Below are 17,842 nucleotides of genomic sequence, written 5' to 3'. Positions count from 1 at the left end.
CCTCTTTCTCTCTCTCTCCCTCTTTCTCTCTCTCTCTCATTCTTGATTTGATACGATTTTGATGTATCATTAGCTTTATCAATATACTTGGATGTTATAATATTCACCCATGTCTCTTATTTTCATGGTGAATTGAGTCTTGTTCTTTGAGGTTTCTTTATGTTGGATTGAATATTTTGGATTTGAGATCACTTGATGCATGTCTTAACTTGCGAATCCCCGTGGTGATATTGGGGTGTTCTAGGTGACATAAATATCAATTGATATGTATCATATGGTGTTGTCCTAATACGATCTTTAGGACTAGCCGTGACAGTGTGGGGGTGGTTCAATAGATTGGTTGGAAAGACAACATTGGGGTGCTTTTGCCACCTACACGATTTCATCCTACTTTCTCTGATAAAATAGAAACTTTGGAGTGATTATTTGTCGCTTTTTAAAGGATTATCATGTGATTCAGTTATATTAATGATGTTGAAAGATTACACTAGTGAAAGTATGAACTCTAGGCCTTATTTCTAGGCATTGATACATCATTTTGCTCACTTTTGCTACTTGTTACCTTGCCGTTTTTATTTGTTCAGATTTCAAAACCTATTTCTATCGTCCATATTACTCATCTATCATCACCTCTTCGCCAAACTAGTTCACCTATACAACTGAAAATTGTATTCGGTGTGTTGGGGACACAAAAGACTCTTTGCATTTGATTGCAGGATTGTTTGAGAGAGAACCATCTTCATCCCGCACCTCCCACGGGTTGATAAACCTTAGGTCATTCACTTGAGGAATAATTATTGCTGTCCTACGAAACTCTGAGCTTGGAGGCCGATAAAGTCTACAAGAATAAAGTTGCATAGTAGACATCACTACCCACCTTCTTTCCTTGATTCACACCAACCGCCAAGATCCATAGAAAGCCCACAGTTATGGCGACATCTACCCTCACGTGCCTTTCGTCGCCGCAGGATTAGATATTGTTGAGGCCGGAGAGACCTTATTCCAACACCATCGCCGATCTCATGACCCATTTACTTTTCGACGAGGTTCTTATGTACATTTAGCAATTCTCCTTCATGCGCTATTTTGTTTTCGCATGTTATGTCACTAGCCCCTTTCTGGATGCTACTTTTCTACTAGAGTTTTTGTGCATGATGTGATGCCACAGAAACAACTTGTAACCTCCTTTTTGGAACATTCTTCTTCTAACGTGTTCGGACAGGTTACGACTCACCCGGACAAATACAATCAATGGTACCTAATGGGTTGTCATTTTTGTAGTGACCTATCATGGTAAAATAAAGTGGTACCAGATGGGTTGTCTTTCTTGTGGTAGCGTATCCGAGCAAATACTGTGGTACCAGATGGGTGGTCGTCTCAGAGTACTATATCGCCGACGGACTAAAGAAAGATAGCTCGTGCAATACTCTCAAGATGTCGGGTGGTAGAGTTATGAGAGCATAGTTTTAAATGGGGAAGCTAACTAGCGGTCACCCGCTGGTTGTCGTGGTTGTTTTTCTGACCATGTACTTTTTCTGTAGTTGGTGGTGTTCCACCTTTCCGTGTTCTTACCTTTTGGGGGTTAGTATCTTTTTTTCTACGCGTGTTGCATCGATATTTCCTTTCAGCACGCTAGTTCCCGACAAGAGTTGTTATACATTGTTATAGCCCCGTAGAAACCACCTGGGGCCTCCTTTTTGGCACCGTTTCTTGTTTCATCATGTCTGGGTGGGTTTTGGATAGATGTTCCCCAGTAGTAGCGTACCTATACAATGTCTTATTCCTTTGGTTGTACGTCACATGCCGGAGCTTGAAAATTGCACCGAACCGACGTTAAGGGAAAGAGACAACCGAAACATCCCTCACCATACTAGGTTTTAACACCACTATGGTCACTCGTCGCTAAAGGAGATCTAATGATCATTGGGCATCACCCCCACGCATCGCAAGCGTGCAATCCTCACCACCAATCCACGGGGTTTGGGTTGCAGAAACCGACCCATGTTGCGGAACAAAATGAAACAGGTGGTCAAAGCTGGCGCACCAAGAGCTAGCTAGCTGCATCCCTTGATTCATACCAGCGCGCCAAGGTCTGAAGAAAGCCAAGAGTTTGACGACACCTGCCCTCACATGCCCTTGTTGGCGCAGGATTAGACGTTGTCGAGATAGGGAGATTCTGAAAAGACGTTACTCCAACGTCACCGCCTTGGGATTGTCTCCAGAAAACAAAACATACACTAATACCTGCTAGACCTATCAGAAAAGTGTTAGTACTGAAGACCTATTCGGATGCTCAAACAAAGCCGAAAAAGGGTCCTTCCGTTTTAAAATACAAGGTATAATCATTAGTTTTTTGAAAAGTCAAACATCTTTTTGACTGGCCTAGTTTTTTCTTTCTTTTGAGAGAGAGCCATCACCGGCCTAGTTTGTTGTTGAAAATATCAATGTTTGCAAAACCAAATTAGTATCATTACATTTTCCCATCAAATAGATAGGACCTTGATAAGTGCCACACTTGTGACACGAAACAATCCCGTCCTAACTTTTTTTTATGGCACCTTTAGTTACCCGGGGGCCAGGGATGGCAACTTTATTTGTGATGCATGACAACTTTTTATTTGGATGGCAAGTTATAGTTTTGTAGGGTTTTTTTGTAATGACAAATAGTTATAGAAACGTTAGGAAGATGTTACCTCATGCCACACGTGCAACACTTATTATTTGGAGGCCGTAAAACAAGATTTGATGCCGCCCATCCCCTCCCCGGATCCGATCTGCCCGGCAGGCCGCGTTGCGCTGGTCGACACGGGAAACTCCACGACACGAGGAGCGGACGAGGACGAGGACGAGGACTCGCGCACTGGCGCCCGCGGGCAGGCAGCGCCAAAGCCGCCAGCCAGACGAGCCTCCTCCTTGTGGGCGAGAGGCGCACGATGCGGGCGACGCCCACGTGCCCGGATGCCCGAGAGCGAGGTCGATACTACCGAGGTCGTCACCCCCACCCCGCCCGCAATTACCACGACCACCTACCGCCCGTTCACCCCCCTCCCTTCCCCCTTTTCTCCCAGGATACGGCCAGGTTCCGAGCCGCAGCCAAGGAAAAAATCCTTTTCGAAAAGGAAAGGAAAAGGCCAGCGGCGAGCAGCGTATATATACGGCGCGGGGCTGGGATAGTGTCCCGCATCCATCCATCCCTCCCCGCGATCCGCTCCCGTCCGCAGGCTCCCCCTCCTCCTCCGTTCCTCTTCCTCCCCCTGGCCCCGGCCGTCTCCGACCCCGCGTTGCTTCTTCTTCCCTCACTGGTACAGTGCACTACGATTCGATTTTATCTGGGAGGGAGAGATTGCAACCCGTCTCATGCTTGTTTCTGTTTCTTGTTTTCCTTTGTTTACGTCTCGTGTGTGCTCCGTTGGGTTGCAGCTCGAGTCTGGAACCAGGGAGGAGTATCTAGAGGAGAGATGGCGGCGGAGAGGGTCAAGGACGTCGGCATCCTCGCCATGGACATCTACTTCCCGCCCAACTGCGTCCTCCAGGTTACACCACACTTCACTCACACATCCTCTCCCTCTCTGAATCTCATCACAGCGCCGCCCGCCCGTATTCCCCTGCTGCTGCTGTAATCTTTTTTACTTAGGTCCCTGTTGCTGTAAAAAAAATAAAAAATAAGCGTTTCACTGGCCGTTTCCCTGAAACGCCATGATAAAAAAACATACTACTATCAGTCAAGGGCCACGCGCGCACGCACGCTCTTTGTGTGTGGTTGGTGGTTTTTATCTTCTGTTTTTCCCGGGATCAGTTGTTCATCGCGACCACGAGTTTATTTTTCTCCGGGCTGCAGAGCAGAGCAGAGTTGACTGTTCACAGCTGCGATGCAGACCGAGCGAGCCCTTTCTTTCAGACTGAGACAAGAGGCCGAGGTTATAGGAATATTGTCTGCTGATAGCTTGTGTCTACTCTGGAGTGGAGGCAGGCCACCATTCACCCTGTTCTACGGCTGCCCAGATTCAGGGAATGCTACTGTCACCTCTGTTCCCAATTAATATAAGACGTTTTTGGATATTTCAGTATGGACTAGATACAGACTGAAATAAGTGAACAGACACACCAAAACACGTCTATATGCATTCGATTCAGAAAAAGGTTAGAACATCTTATTTTTAGGAACTGAGTTAGTATTAGTTAATTAATAGTTTAGGCGATTATTAATTCTACTAATTACTCTCCTGCTAAAACTAGTGCAAAAGAATTCTAGTAGCTGTGTATGGGTGGCATGTGGCAAGGGTAAAGGCCATGGATGATTATCAGGTACTAGGGCGGTAACTCAAGCAGTTACTAGTTAATCTGTAATTAATAGTAGTACAATTCCAGCTGGGCTGATTAATACTGGCGGAAGGAACCATGTAGGGTGCTTCCAGAGTGTGATGAAAGATTCCGAAGAGACGTAATTGCTTACACGAGGAATGTTGGCACACTTTGTGGAAAGGAAAATTAATATGCCAAGACCTAGAACATGCCAGCTGAAAGAGCTTACTGGGAGTAGTAGGACCCTCGACTCCACCTCTGTCTAATTAAGCCTGGGTGGACAGTTAATCAGCTGATGCTGATGTTGATGTTGATGGCTCTCAAACTGTTCCTTTCCTTTTCTGGGCTTGTAAACGGAGCTGGTCTCTCGTGCACATGCGGTCACCGAATTCGGAAGCGTTGCTGTCCACGTGGATCTGCCGATCTTTTTGGCTGTAGAAAATGTGTTTTGAGTAGGACGTCTTCATATATATTATTAGTATCATATATATTAGGTGGAGGTTGGACAAGGTTGGCCCTAACAAGTTAGTAAGAATGATGGTCTGTTGATGTCAGCGATATGTCTGTTCTGAAATATACACGTCCTGGAAATAAGAGATACTCCCTCCGTCCCGTATCTTCAGGCTTTGCCTATCATCGTCCTCTTGGAAAAATTGTTCTGTTAAAGTACTCTGATCTGTCTTTTATAAAATTGTTGACCACAAACGAATCTATGAACTTTAAATCAAATAACGGAATTACTGGCCACTGTACAACAGCCCATCACTACCCAATGCGTCTTAAGACTTGTATGGTTTTCATTTGGAAAAATTACGAGATCTCTCATAGTATTCTACCTTTTTTTGTCAATCTCACTTGCAGATCAGTGATTTATTGATTTATTTCATATTCTATTAGTTTCATTACTAGCTGGAAAATTTACATGATGCTGGTTACAGGAAGAATTGGAAGCTCATGATGGCGTGAGCAAAGGGAAGTACACCATTGGGCTTGGGCAGGATAGCATGGCCTTTTGCACTGAAGTGGAGGATGTCATTTCAATGAGGTGCGATTATTTCCTCAAGTACAGAGTACTCTCATTCTCCTATCGTTTTTCTTTCTTTTCCTTGAAAGCATTTATTCTCCCCCGTATTCGTTTGAAATGTGAGGACACAGGTTGTTACACCAACAGATATGTGCAACCTATGATGATGAGGGCCAATTTTACCATCTAAATAGAACATTATGCCATGCTTGTTTTAAGTTATAGTACTATTTGACACCAGTGCTCTATTGACTACCTATGATGTTAGAGAAACAGTACAATATAGATGGCTGTGAATATAACAGCAGTGTTGTGCCATTTGAGATGCCTTATATTTGTCTCTGAAGTCCAAATATATAATGTTTCAAATGTCCTGACATGAACCATTTTATGTTTTAAACATATGAACAGTGTCTTGTTTACCATTTTAGTTCTGTTTATCTCATCTGATTAAGATTTTGTCTCAGCTTGACAGTGGTGAAGACTCTCCTGAAAAATTATAACATCGATCCAAAGTGCATTGGTCGTTTGGAAGTTGGCAGTGAAACTGTAATAGACAAGAGCAAGTCTATAAAGACATGGTTGATGCAAATATTTGAGGTTTGTTCCTTTCAGCAAGAACATGCTAATAAGTTCGTTCACCTTTTGTTTCTTGGTGTAATTTGGTCTAGTGTACCTTACATATGTAAAAATTAAAAGAATTGTATTTGAATTCTCATCGTCACTCTTGAGCATTTTTTTGAGATTTTTGTAGTACTAGTAATTCAATTCACTGCCAGACAATTCCTTTTGGTGATGCTCTTTTTGTAACAATGTTCCTTAATTGCAGGAGTGTGGCAATACTGATATTGAAGGAGTTGATTCCTCAAACGCATGTTATGGTGGAACAGCTGCTTTGTTTAATTGTGTTAATTGGGTTGAGAGCAACTCATGGGATGGACGTTATGGGCTCGTTGTTTGCACAGACAGCGCGGTATGTAATATATTGTTTCATTTTTCAGTATCCAATTTCATACTGCACGGCTTCTCAGACTATTTTACAACCTTGAGCATTTTATATAACTCAGACCCTAGGTATATACATTCATGTCGCCATGTTCTGGTATTCGTTTCTTGAAGAAAAGAAGTTCTGGTATTAAGTTTGTTTTATCATTTTTTAATTTCTCTCATTAGCTTCAGGTTCCCCAATGTTCAGGCAAGCATATTTGCCTGCTCTATATTCTGTTTTCTTATATTTGATGTTTGACACCCATACTGATCCGAACATGAAATACGAATTTCGTGATTGGGACACAGGATTGTATTACTGACCATGATAAAGAGTATAACTCAAGCTGACATCTTAGATCCATGTTGACACCTTATCAGGTTTATGCTGAAGGGCCGGCTCGTCCTACTGGCGGTGCAGCTGCTATTGCAATGCTGATTGGACCAAATGCTCCTATTTCATTGGAAAGCAAATTTAGAGGGTCACATATGGCACATGTTTATGACTTTTACAAGCCTGATCTTGCGAGCGAATATCCGGTACATCACCATTCCATACAATTTATGCACCCAAATTCTGTTTAGGCAGAGCAAGCTTGAGATAATCTGGAAATGAATTTACGTGATCTGCCAATGTGAACATCCCTTTTGACAAGATACCAAAATTGCATGCAGGTGGTCGATGGGAAGCTGTCACAGACATGCTATCTCATGGCACTGGATTCCTGCTACAAGACCTTTTGCAAAAGGTAAGTTGTCATCCTCTTCTTGAACAGATCAATCAAGTTGACAAGCTGATTTAACCAGATCCCATTGCTTTGATCTTTCAGGTACGAAAAGATTGAAGGGAAGCCATTTTCAATCGTCGACGCAGATTCTTTTGTATTTCATTCTCCATACAACAAGGTATCATATAACCCCATATTATTTTCTCACTGCAATCTTGGTTGGACATCACATGCCTTGCTCCCCAGATACACTTTATGTATAATCATCTGCTTTTTCTAATATATTTACAAGTTCTCCATGATTTGTTCCATGTGCAGCTTGTACAGAAAAGTTTTGCTCGTTTATACTACAATGACTTCTTGAGAAGCTGCAGGTTGGTCAGCTAGACAGCTAGTGTATTAGGAACTCTGTGCCTTGTATGTTACTCCCTCCGTCCGGAAATACTTGTCCGAGGAATGGATGTATCTAGATGTATTTTAGTTCTAGATACATCCATTTGTATCCATTTCTACGACAAGTATTTTCGGATGGAGGGAGTATTTAGTACTTGTTTACTAACTGAAATTTCTGTTGTGTCAAATAGCATTGTTGACAAAGACTCGAGAGAAAAATTGGAGCCCTACTCGGGCCTGTCATCCGAAGAAAGCTATCAGAGTCGGGACCTTGAGAAGGTACCAGTAGCAGTTAAATTATACTCCCTCCGTTCGGATTACTTGTCGCAGAAAGTGATGTATCTAGACGTATTTTATTTCTAGATACATCCATTTCTGCGACAAGTAATTTACTCCTCTATGTAAAAACTCATGATTGTAAGTTGATCTGTGCTACCTCAAATATGCAGGTTTGTCAGCAAGTTGCGAAGCCTCTGTATGATACCAAGGTTCAACCAACAACATTGATCCCAAAGCAACTCGGGAACATGTATACGGCGTCACTCTATGCTGCTTTTGCATCAGTTGTCCACAATAAACGCGATGCTCTGGTATAAACCACACTCTACTGTGTTTTCTTCGATCATGATCTATGTTTGTTGAACTAAGTTTCCCTCAAAAAAAAAGTTTCCTCTCTTTTTTTCTCTTTTGAAATGTTCCAGGTGGGCCAGAGGATCGTCATGTTCTCTTACGGCAGTGGCATGACATCGACAATGTTCTCCTTCAAAATCAACGAATGCCAGCATCCGTTCAGCCTATCAAACATTGCAAACATACTGGATATCTCCAACAAGTTGGAGTCTAGGCATGTGGTAAGTCGGTCTTTCATGAACTTCCCCATCTAGCACCAGAGTATCTTATCTTCCCCATTTCAAACCTCAAACCTGGCTCTGTCTCACTGTGCATCTTCCACGCAGGTTCCGCCGAAGAAATTCGTCGAGGCACTGAAGCTGATGGAGCACCGCTACGGCGCCAAGGACTTCGTCACCAGCCAGGACACGCGCTTGCTCGTCCCAGGCACCTACTACCTCACCCTTGTCGACTCCATGTACCGCCGGTTCTACGCCGTGAAAGGCGACGCTGCCGCCACTCCGGTAACCAATGGCCATTGACTGATTGCCCTTGCTCAGCCTGAAGCTGCAATAAGCGCCGCAGGCGCTCTTAGATTATTTATCTGGCAGGGAAGGGGAAGGGAAGGGTGGAGCTTGCCCAGATTAATCTCTCTGTAAACTTGTTCTAAGTTTGTAAAGTTAGATAGTGCTGCCATTGTCCGTAATGCCTTGTCAGTGAGAATTCTTGGCTCTGTAGTGGAAGTGGAACGTTCGTGCTCTGCTGGGTTGTAAACTTGTAAGGTTTCTGAATAATCCACCGAATTACCGGCAGGTTTAAGGTACCTGAGTTGTGACAAGAGGCATGATTGATGGCTTCTGTGTGCCAGGTTGAGATGAAAATGAATGTGTTAAAAAAGAGAGATGAAAATGCAGGCATCAGTTTTCGTAATGTTTTAGCTGCAAGATAATGCGAATTTGAACTTTGGTTGTCACCAGTTGTTTGGTTAGTTTCTGCTCTGTCCTTTACCGCATTGATGGATTCAATTTCAGTGGTCATATGCAGATTCTTTAACCCCTATTATCTGAAAAATGAAGGACCCTGATAAATCTTGAACGCTTGGATTTTAAGCATGTCATCCCGAACGATTTTCTTATGCCAACTTTAGTTGACGTGGGATGGCAACTTTAGTTGTTAACACATGACAACTTTGTCCCAGTTCGTTTTCTTCGATAGAAAATTGCCATGTTTGCCAACCTCGCGTGAAATAAAGTTGCAATGAAAAACGTTCGGGTTGCCATGCTTAAAATCCGAACGTTCGGGATTTATCATTTCCGAAAATAAAGTCGAAGTAAAAAAAAAATTGCCCTGGGGTGTTGGGTTAAAGTAGCCTGTAGCCAACCGACTTGACCAAACCTCTGCTACCTTCCAGCGCCGCCTCCTCCCTCTCCAGCCTCCACCCCCACCGCCGCCGCCGCCGCCGCTTCCTCCACCGCCATGTGGCGAGACGAGGGGGTCGAGGACGAGGAGACCCTGAGCGCGTTCCTGGAGGCCTCCAAGACGCGGGAGGGCCGGGCGGCGCTCTCCGACGCGCTCGCCGACACGCTCCACCTCCTCCCGGCCTCCCCGGCGCCGCTCCTGCTCCTGCGCCTCCGCCTCCTCCGCAACCTCCTAGCCGGCGACGCGCTCAACCAGGGCACCTTCGTGCTGCTCTCGGGCCCCGCGGCCGTCGTCTCCGCCGCCCTCTCCCTCCCCGCCCTCTCCCCCGACCTCGCGCGCGCCGCGCTGCAGGCGCTGGGCAACGCCGCGCTCGGCGGGGACCCGCACCGCGAGGCCGTCTGGGACGCGCTCTTCCCGGGCGCGCTGCGGGAGTTCGCGAGGGTCCGGGACGCCGGCGTCCTCGACCCGCTCTGCATGGTGCTCGACACCTGCTGCTCCGGCGACGGCGGCCGCGGGAGGGTCGAGGAGCTGTGCCATGAGGACCTGGGGCTGCCCGTGCTCGTCGAACTCGTCGCCACCGCCTCCCGATGTGAGCCCACGCCCGCCGCCAGTATTGGTTTATGCTTTTGCGTGTCCACCCATGTCTGCTGCTAGATGCCTAGATGTGCAACTGTTTCATAGCTGCATTTGCTTTACAGATATACTTCATCCGTTCAAAATATAAGATGTTTTAATTGTTTTCTGAATCGGGTGTATATAGACACGGTTTAGTGTGTTTGTTCACTCATTGCAGTCCGTATTTAGTCCATATTGAAATATCCAAAACATCTTTTATTTGTGAACAGAGGGAGTAGAAGTGTGGGTTGCTTAAGCTGTTTGTTTTTATGAATCTGTGTTATGATGATCATACTGAAAATTAGTTCAGCACAAGTAGGATGTGCACAGTGTAGATTATTATTTCAGCAATTGAAAGATTTGGCAAAGTGTTAAATAGATCAGCAACTGTAGACAGGAATTTGGACCAATTGGATGTCAGATATTTAATGCTTCTGTGACATTGCCAAGAAATTTTAACCAACTATGGACTCAGCCTTGCTCAGTGGTTGTAATGAGTTGACAGTTAGATTATGGTCATTTGCTATTTAGTGAAATACGGTTTTGGACTACTTTGGTTTATATCACCTGTTCGTTTGGTTCATCTTTCTGAAGCATGTTAGCATGACTGCTCGACCTGTTGCAACTTCTTAGCAAGAAAAAAAATGTGGTGTCATATGTTTGATATGTTGCTGAAGTATTAGCCAGTTGCTTGATAGTTGGAACTGCTACTATGTGTTTAAGTGTAGAGTCCGAGCTTACATGTGAGATACTATCAGAGAACCAACTCTGACTTATTGAAGGCAATTTTTGCTTATCTGTGACTTGTCGAATGTTATGGTTAGTGTTTTTTTTTTGCTTCTTAGGATGCAGTCAGTCACATATTGTTCTCTTGTTAATTCATTTGATTCTCCCATTTTCTCCTTGGTTACTTTGCACATGATGCTAATATAAATTATGAAATGCAGTGGGGCACAAGGAAGAATGGTTGGAGTGGCTTCTCTTCAAAATCTGTGTTGAGGAGGAAAAGTTTGAAGCCTTGTTTGCAGCCCTAGATTCAACTGATGGTGGTGAATCTGGAAATGGGTTCAATGCTAACCATGCATTTCTTATGGGTACGTTGTCAAAGTGTTTGACTGAACGACCTGAAGAAGTTAGTGTCTCGAACAGTTTCGCTCTTCATGTTCTCAATATACAGAAGCATGCTGCTGAGACTGTGGATTTTACTTGCCGAGGTAGCTCTGAGCTTCCAACTGGTCTCCCTGGAATTGATGTCCTTGGATATTCATTAGTGCTCTTGAAGGACATATGTGCTTGGGAACCCTCTTCATCGTTGCAGGCTGAGCCCTCTTCATCGGGGACTGAAGCACCTGTTGACTCACCGTTGCAGGCTGAGCCCTCTTCATCGGGGACTGAAGCACCTGTTGACTCACTGTTGCAGGCTGGTCTTATAAAACGCCTCTTAAAATACCTAGGTGAGCTTGAGCCCCCAAGTACAATCAGGAAAGCGATGGCAAAGGAACAAGGAGATCAACAGCCAGCTTTTGCAACTGCAAAGGTCTGCCCATACAATGGTTACAGGAGAGATTTGGTGGCTGTCATTGCCAATTGCTTGCATGGAAGGAAACAGGTGCAGGATGAGGTTAGGCAGCTGAATGGGATTATGTTACTGTTGCAGCAGTGTGTCATTGATGAAGGGAATGCATACTTGAGGGAGTGGGGTCTGCTAGCTGTGAAATATTTGCTTGAAGAAAACGAGGAAAATCAGAAGGAGGTATCTGAGCTTCAGATGCAAGAACCTATTCTAACTCCAGAGGTCGCAGAGTTAGGCCTAAGAGTGGAGATCGACAAGAAAACGGGTCATCCAAAGCTGGTCAATTCCTCCTGATGTAAAAACGTAAGTTAGAATCTGATGTCTAAATATAACTGAATCTGCCTGTGCCCCACATCCTGTGTTCCTTCTACACTTGTTATTTATTCATAGTTGGTTCACATACTGTTTCCAAAGTGCTTAGCATATTGCATTTCTGACTCTTTTGAAATTTTATTCGTACATCTTCTGTCTAAATTTGTGCTTGTCCTATTTCTGCAGCTCCTATCTTGTGATTGGCAATGCCTGGACTTACTACCTGGATGCATGTTTAACTTCAGCACATGATGAAGGTCCTGCTCTTTAGTAACGCTATAAATCTTTGCAGCAATCTTGAATGCTTACGGTACGCTTTGAAATGTGGGCTGGTGACATTTGCGTTATCTGAGAGACTGTCTGATTTTGCAGATTTTTCACTTTGGTCCTGCCCTGTTTGAGACGAAAACCAGGAGAAACTTCCGCTGGTCATGGTTCCTCTAGACCTCTCATTAAGTACTTCTAGTTCTGGCTAATGACTACCAGATGCAATGTCTGTCATTTTAAACTCTTGCGCTGGGCTATGATTAAAGATTCAAACATTTTATGTAGTGTAGACACTTGAAATGTTTTTGGATCCGAACCGTTATGTACTGTCGCACAAACAGTGATGTGGGAATAGGCATATGGTTTGATTGCCGTTTCATGTTTTGTTTCTGAAGTCGGTGTGCAGTAAAATAACATGAACTGTCTTTAATTTGTGTATGCATTGACAGTCACTGCTTGTTTTGTTTGGCTACTTTGGTGTTGGACATTTGTAACTTCTCTTTTACTAGATTTTAATTCTGCTCAGTAAAAAGCTCGACCTGCTTACTAGATTTTAATTTTGCTCAGTAAAAAGCTCGACCTGCTTCTGGACGCTCAGTCCTGATCCAGGAGAGGATGGAGGCGGTAGAAGCTCCAAACTAGAGTCAGGATTCAACTTTTGCAGGTTACAGTCGTATGATGTGGAGGACAAAGTAGAGTAAAACATATCCATGATGACAAACGGTAGAATGATTTTGAGCATTTCCAGCATTGCAGCAGTTAAAGAGCTCTTATACAACGGGGTGCATGATAGAACACAAATTTTGATCAGGCAGGCCAGCATTTCCAATGTTGCAACAACTACCTCTCAATGTTACTTCTGGGGCTTCTGTTTTCGCACATATCACAAAATCGAAACCCATCCTGTGCTTGGTCTGAAACTAGCTTAAAGTACTTCTTCAGCTAAGCAAACACGACGTCTGAACGGAGCACGTACTTTACGTTCTTTTTCACAACGCGAGCTTCATGCAGCATGCACCTGGCGCCATGTAGATGGAGCAGAGCCATTCCTTGCACGGGAGCAACCTGCATACATGTAGATAACTTCACATTAAGGCCAGCTTGGCAGTGACAGTGTTACTAACTGTGTGTAAGAACGAAAAGGATGATTTCATCGCCTTCACACAACACCGGGATATTTCACAAGGCTAACCATATATGAGTCCCTCTTGGTTTTCATAATTTTCATAATCTAATAAAGTAGTAGTTAACAATCCAAGAGCAGACTCGTAATACAGCGAACATGTGCATCTCATACTCCCTTTTGGATTTCTGAGCAGATATAATAGTTCTCCAGTTCCCCCTCTATAGCTAAATCGGATGCTCATATCGGCACAAATCAAAATCTTAGCCACCAGATTAGCAAGTCCAATATGCGTGATAAACGAAACCAATGACATAATGTATATCCGAATCCGACCTTTACTACCAGCACTGGTTTTCCACAACAGAGGAACTGGCTGACAAAGCAATGAGGCAAACATTTTTATCAAACAGATGGGTTTTGGAATCAGAAAGTACCTCAGCAACAATTCCACCTCGGTGATCATAAAAGACAGTCTCCCCTCCAACAAGAGCTTGCGAATCCTTCGCGCTTCCCTTTCCAGAAAGGTACACCAGCAATGTATACTGTGTCCTCGAACCATCCCCAAGGTGGACGCTCTCATCGATATGCCTACCAAAGCGCTGACCTTCAACGTACCTACAAGCAACAACATCAGTGACCGAACCCGTCCACCAGCACGATACTAACACCAACAGATCTGAAGTTATAAATCGGTATGTACCTGTAAAGCCTGATATTTGGGTTCAAGCCGGTTGCTGCTTTGCCGGAGATGTTGATGTCCATGAATATCCTGTTTATCCCTGATTCCCACAGCGTTTGAGCGAGCAGGGGGTCCGTGACAGATATCCGGTCATTGTCTCTGTAAGCCTCCCCCTTGAGTGGCCCAAGGCTGCCCTGGTGCGTGAAGCCCATGGATTCAGCGACGTCGACGAAAGCCTTCGCCTCAGCGGAAGTGAGGAAGTCAGGGACCTATGTCAAGTGTGGCAGTTGCCCATGAGTAACACAATCAGGTAAAGGTAAATCCAACAAACTATCATATCAATTCAGGAATTTCATATCATTCGTTCAGTTCGATCAAACAGCATCTCATCACAAAACATCCTCCCCTTCCGGCTCCTGGGCAACAATTTCCCCAGAAGTGGCGTGGTAAAATTTGATGCAGGCTGAATCTCCCCTAGATGCTCGTCAACATCGTGAGCCCTAGATGGTGATCCCCTCCTAGCGGAAGCAGATCGAGCTAGTTGATGCCTAGTTGCGGGCATGTGACAAGGTCCCTATGGTAATTGCGTCAGATTTAAAAGGGGGGATTGATTGATTGGCTTACGGTGAGGAGCTGGGTGCCCTTGAGGCGATTGACCTGGAGGTCCTTCTTGGGCTTTACCGCCGGCCATGCCCCGCCGCTGCCGCTGCCGGTAGCGCCGCCCTTCTTCGCCTTCTTGGCGGCGGAGGATTTCTTCTGGCGCTGCTGCGGAGCGCCGTCTCCTGCCTCGGGTTGCTCCATGGGTGGTCGCCTCTTCCGGTCCGGCGCCGGTGGTGGCATAGCATCCGGTTGCTGAGGCGACCGGGTTGGACCCGGGCCGGTTGGGTCGCTGTTCGAGTCATCAGGTATTTAGTTATTTCCTTAATTTTTAAACATAACTGTCATAATTTTAACACAGTACAAATGAAAAGTGCTCATACACACACACACAACCCTATTCCTATAAGCACCACCGAAAGTTTGAGCCGACATATCATCTTAAGATTTACGAAGTTACCGTAAACGCCTCGTAGTCGATGGGAATGTCTCCTCCCACTGAACGCGCATCACCGAAAATCCTGCAATAAATCCAGGAAAATGCGAGCACCAGGACTTGAACTTTGATGGGCTGGGGATACCACGGTCCTTCTAACCATCCACGTAACTGCCATTTTAATAAAACCATCCTCTTTTTGCGAATGAGAAAAACATGCCATCCTCATGGTATGGTTTTTTTAGTTGTTGTTCAGAATCACCCTCTCAGCACTTTATTTTATTTAGTCGAAACTAACCCTTATTAAATATCCTCAATCAGGGGTTACATTGAGAGAAGTGGAGGTACATCATGGTTCCTACTTCCTAGGATCAACATATTTTTCTCCATGATCTAATTTCACTTAATTTTTTGAAGCGGGTTTTCGCGCCGCTTTATAAATAAAGCTCAAACGGACAATCTAATACAAGGTGATGAGGAAACCACTTAAAAAGCATGTCAAAATACAAAAAAATAGAGAGAAGCGAGAATGCCAGTAGCTAAGCGTCGAGCAAGGAAACAGGAGTAGGGGCACTTAATAGTATACTATGGAAACTACCGACCAGGATCAAAAACACGCCTCTTCGGGAAACCACCTACATCACGCACACCAAGTTATCATCGGAGAAGCGTCGTCTGCCCTCTTACTTCAGGCCACAATTGCCGATCCTGCCAGTGGATAGCTAGGATCGAAGGCGGTAACAACGGGGACAAGTGTAAAAATTGGAGACCAACGAAGCCACCCCATGCCAGAGTGGAAGAAGCTTTTCGTCAGGATTAAAGCATTCCTTATCAGCCTTGGTTGATTGATATTGTACATTCACTAGTTCTAAATTAATTTTGTTGGCTTTTTGTTCTACAGAGCTGTTGAGTGTGTGCAAGTCACCAGTAGAGTCTTGGTTGAGCTGTTGACATACCAATCATCCACGAGTCTGCCTTATCAGCCTTCAAAGGAACAAATGATGTTCATGGAACAAGTGCAATTTTGGAACTCATGAATGCGCTTGACAACTATTTTCTTGATCCTGTGAGCCAGTTTCATTATGTAGTCTTCAACCATGTGATTAAATAGACTTGTTAGTCTTGAAAATTTTCCATTATTCTTAGTTGCGAGAAAGCCTAAAATTCTAAACTGAAATAGCCATGCGTCTTAAATCAACACATGCCAGTGTTGGCTAATATTTTTATGTTGTTCAATGTGTTGTTAGGTTAAAATTTAAATTGTGCATCATTGTTTATGTACTCATTTTATTAAAACATGGTAGTCAAATAGGTGACATCACATATGTACTGAATGAGAGGCAAATTGCTCCTTTGGTGGACCGAGCCGTTGATATTTGTTCATACCGGATTGCTGAGAAGGAAGATGTGATAAGAATATTTTCCTTGTCTGCTTTTAATAAACAAGAATGACCCAAAAAAAGTAAGACCCGGGACGAAATAAATAAATATTTTTATACTTAATTAATCTTATTTCAACATACTACAATAATAAGAATTATATTTTTATTATTTTGTTGGAATGGCTAAACATATAATTTAGTTGGTATGGTTAACCAATGTTCTTTGCTATTGATTATAACATATATCACTGCAATTTTTGTTTGTGCCAAATTTTAAACAATGTGGTGTAACAAAAGTTATACTTGATTTTTTTTCCTAATTTTGTAAATTATATAGTGTATACATACATATTTGTATATATGTGCAAACGTTTCCATATTGTTAAATATCATGGTAGATTTAAAAATATATAATGTCTATATCTTAATAGTGGTTTCTAGTGTATTATCAGGTGATCATATTATAGAATTTGTAGTATTAATTGTACCACATGCAAATGTGTTGCAAATTAGATTCGGTAACAAGTTTATCATATGCATGGTACTGAAATACACAGATTACCAAGAAACATAAACATATCGCTGATTTAGTTTGCATACATGTTTAATTGGTTATATTCATCTAAATATTCAGTTTTATCTGATGTATACAAGAGCTCCTGGCATTTTCTAAAATAAATGGTTCCAAACAGAATAAACATATAAATATTGTTAATATAATGTTGAATTCAACACGTAGTCAAGGTTTTAAATAGCGGTAGCGTGGCCTAACAGCTACAAGTCGATAGCTGCCTAGATGCGGGCATGTGGCAAGGTCCCTATGCTAATTGCGGTCAAATCCAAAAGGGGGATTGATTGGCTTACGGTGAGGAGCTGGGAGCCATTGAGGCGATTGACCTGGAGGTCCTTCTTGGGCTTTATCGCTGGCCGTGCCCCGCCGCTGTCGCCCTTCTTCGCCTTCTTGGCAGCGGAGGATTTCTTCTGGCGCTGCTGCGGAGCGCCGTCTCCTGCCTTGGGTTGCTCCATGGGTGGTCGCCTCTTCCGGTCCGGCGCCGGTGGTAGCATAGCATCAAGTTATTGAGGCGACCGGTTGGACCCGGGCCGGTTGGGTCGCTGTTCGAGTCATCAGGCCTTTAGTTATTTCCTTAATTTAAACATAACTGCCATTTGATAAAAACCATCCTCTTATTGTGAATGAAAAGAAAAGTTGTCATCCTGATGATTTTTTCTTTTGAGAATCACCCTCTCAACACTTCATTTTATTTAGACGAAACTAACCCTTATTGAGTATCCTCAATTCCAATGGCTCCGCAAGAGGCATTTTGGTGCGAATTGATGATGATCTCTTTGAAATCATCAATTGGTATATCCTTAAAAATTTTATTCATGTCAT

The 17,842-nt window shown here is 43.8% G+C and overlaps 2 protein-coding genes across 3 annotated transcripts; one reads left to right on the top strand and one right to left on the bottom strand.

Annotated features, from left to right (window-relative positions):
- Nucleotides 1–3,045: 3,045 nt before the first annotated feature.
- On the top strand, nucleotides 3,046–12,659 carry LOC123099042 (hydroxymethylglutaryl-CoA synthase). Its single transcript, XM_044521155.1, has 17 exons — nucleotides 3,046–3,302; nucleotides 3,421–3,533; nucleotides 5,241–5,347; nucleotides 5,794–5,926; nucleotides 6,156–6,299; nucleotides 6,695–6,853; nucleotides 6,989–7,062; nucleotides 7,144–7,219; nucleotides 7,360–7,415; nucleotides 7,626–7,713; nucleotides 7,884–8,024; nucleotides 8,136–8,285; nucleotides 8,391–8,567; nucleotides 9,814–10,051; nucleotides 11,025–11,953; nucleotides 12,149–12,219; nucleotides 12,335–12,659. The coding sequence occupies exons 2-15, from the start codon at nucleotides 3,459–3,461 to the stop codon at nucleotides 11,942–11,944; spliced, it is 2,538 nt and encodes an 845-aa protein (XP_044377090.1). The 5' UTR covers nucleotides 3,046–3,302; nucleotides 3,421–3,458; the 3' UTR covers nucleotides 11,945–11,953; nucleotides 12,149–12,219; nucleotides 12,335–12,659.
- A 281-nt stretch (nucleotides 12,660–12,940) lies between these two features.
- On the bottom strand, nucleotides 12,941–17,490 carry LOC123099041 (uncharacterized). Of its 2 annotated transcripts, none has more exons than XM_044521154.1 (4): nucleotides 17,314–17,490; nucleotides 14,056–14,303; nucleotides 13,790–13,970; nucleotides 12,941–13,294 (listed from the first exon to the last, which is right to left on the bottom strand). In XM_044521154.1, the coding sequence occupies exons 1-4, from the start codon at nucleotides 17,473–17,475 to the stop codon at nucleotides 13,172–13,174; spliced, it is 714 nt and encodes a 237-aa protein (XP_044377089.1). In that variant the 5' UTR covers nucleotides 17,476–17,490; the 3' UTR covers nucleotides 12,941–13,171. The 2 variants fall into 2 exon arrangements, with proteins under 2 accessions (XP_044377089.1, XP_044377088.1); XM_044521153.1 differs by lacking the exon at nucleotides 17,314–17,490 and adding an exon at nucleotides 14,659–14,926.
- Nucleotides 17,491–17,842: the final 352 nt, after the last annotated feature.

This window comes from Triticum aestivum, chromosome 4D (genome assembly GCF_018294505.1).
Source record: "Triticum aestivum cultivar Chinese Spring chromosome 4D, IWGSC CS RefSeq v2.1, whole genome shotgun sequence".
In the NCBI taxonomy this organism is placed as follows: Eukaryota; Viridiplantae; Streptophyta; class Magnoliopsida; order Poales; family Poaceae; genus Triticum; species Triticum aestivum.
Note: the sequence above shows the minus strand (reverse complement) of the source record. Positions and strands in the feature narration are given on the sequence as shown.

Excerpts from the sequence above, each read along its gene's own strand:
- LOC123099042 (XM_044521155.1), top strand. The coding sequence starts at position 3,459 with ATGGCGGCGGAGAGGGTCAAGGACGTCGGCATCCTCGCCATGGACATC. Across the intron at positions 5,348-5,793 it reads GAGGATGTCATTTCAATGAG|CTTGACAGTGGTGAAGACTC; the intron begins GTGCGATTATTT and ends ATTTTGTCTCAG. Across the intron at positions 7,220-7,359 it reads TTCATTCTCCATACAACAAG|CTTGTACAGAAAAGTTTTGC; the intron begins GTATCATATAAC and ends TTCCATGTGCAG.
- LOC123099041 (XM_044521153.1), bottom strand. The coding sequence starts at position 14,874 with ATGCCACCACCGGCGCCGGACCGGAAGAGGCGACCACCCATGGAGCAA. Across the intron at positions 13,971-14,055 it reads CCAAATATCAGGCTTTACAG|GTACGTTGAAGGTCAGCGCT; the intron begins GTACATACCGAT and ends TGTTGCTTGTAG. Across the intron at positions 13,295-13,789 it reads GAGGTGGAATTGTTGCTGAG|GTTGCTCCCGTGCAAGGAAT; the intron begins GTACTTTCTGAT and ends ACATGTATGCAG.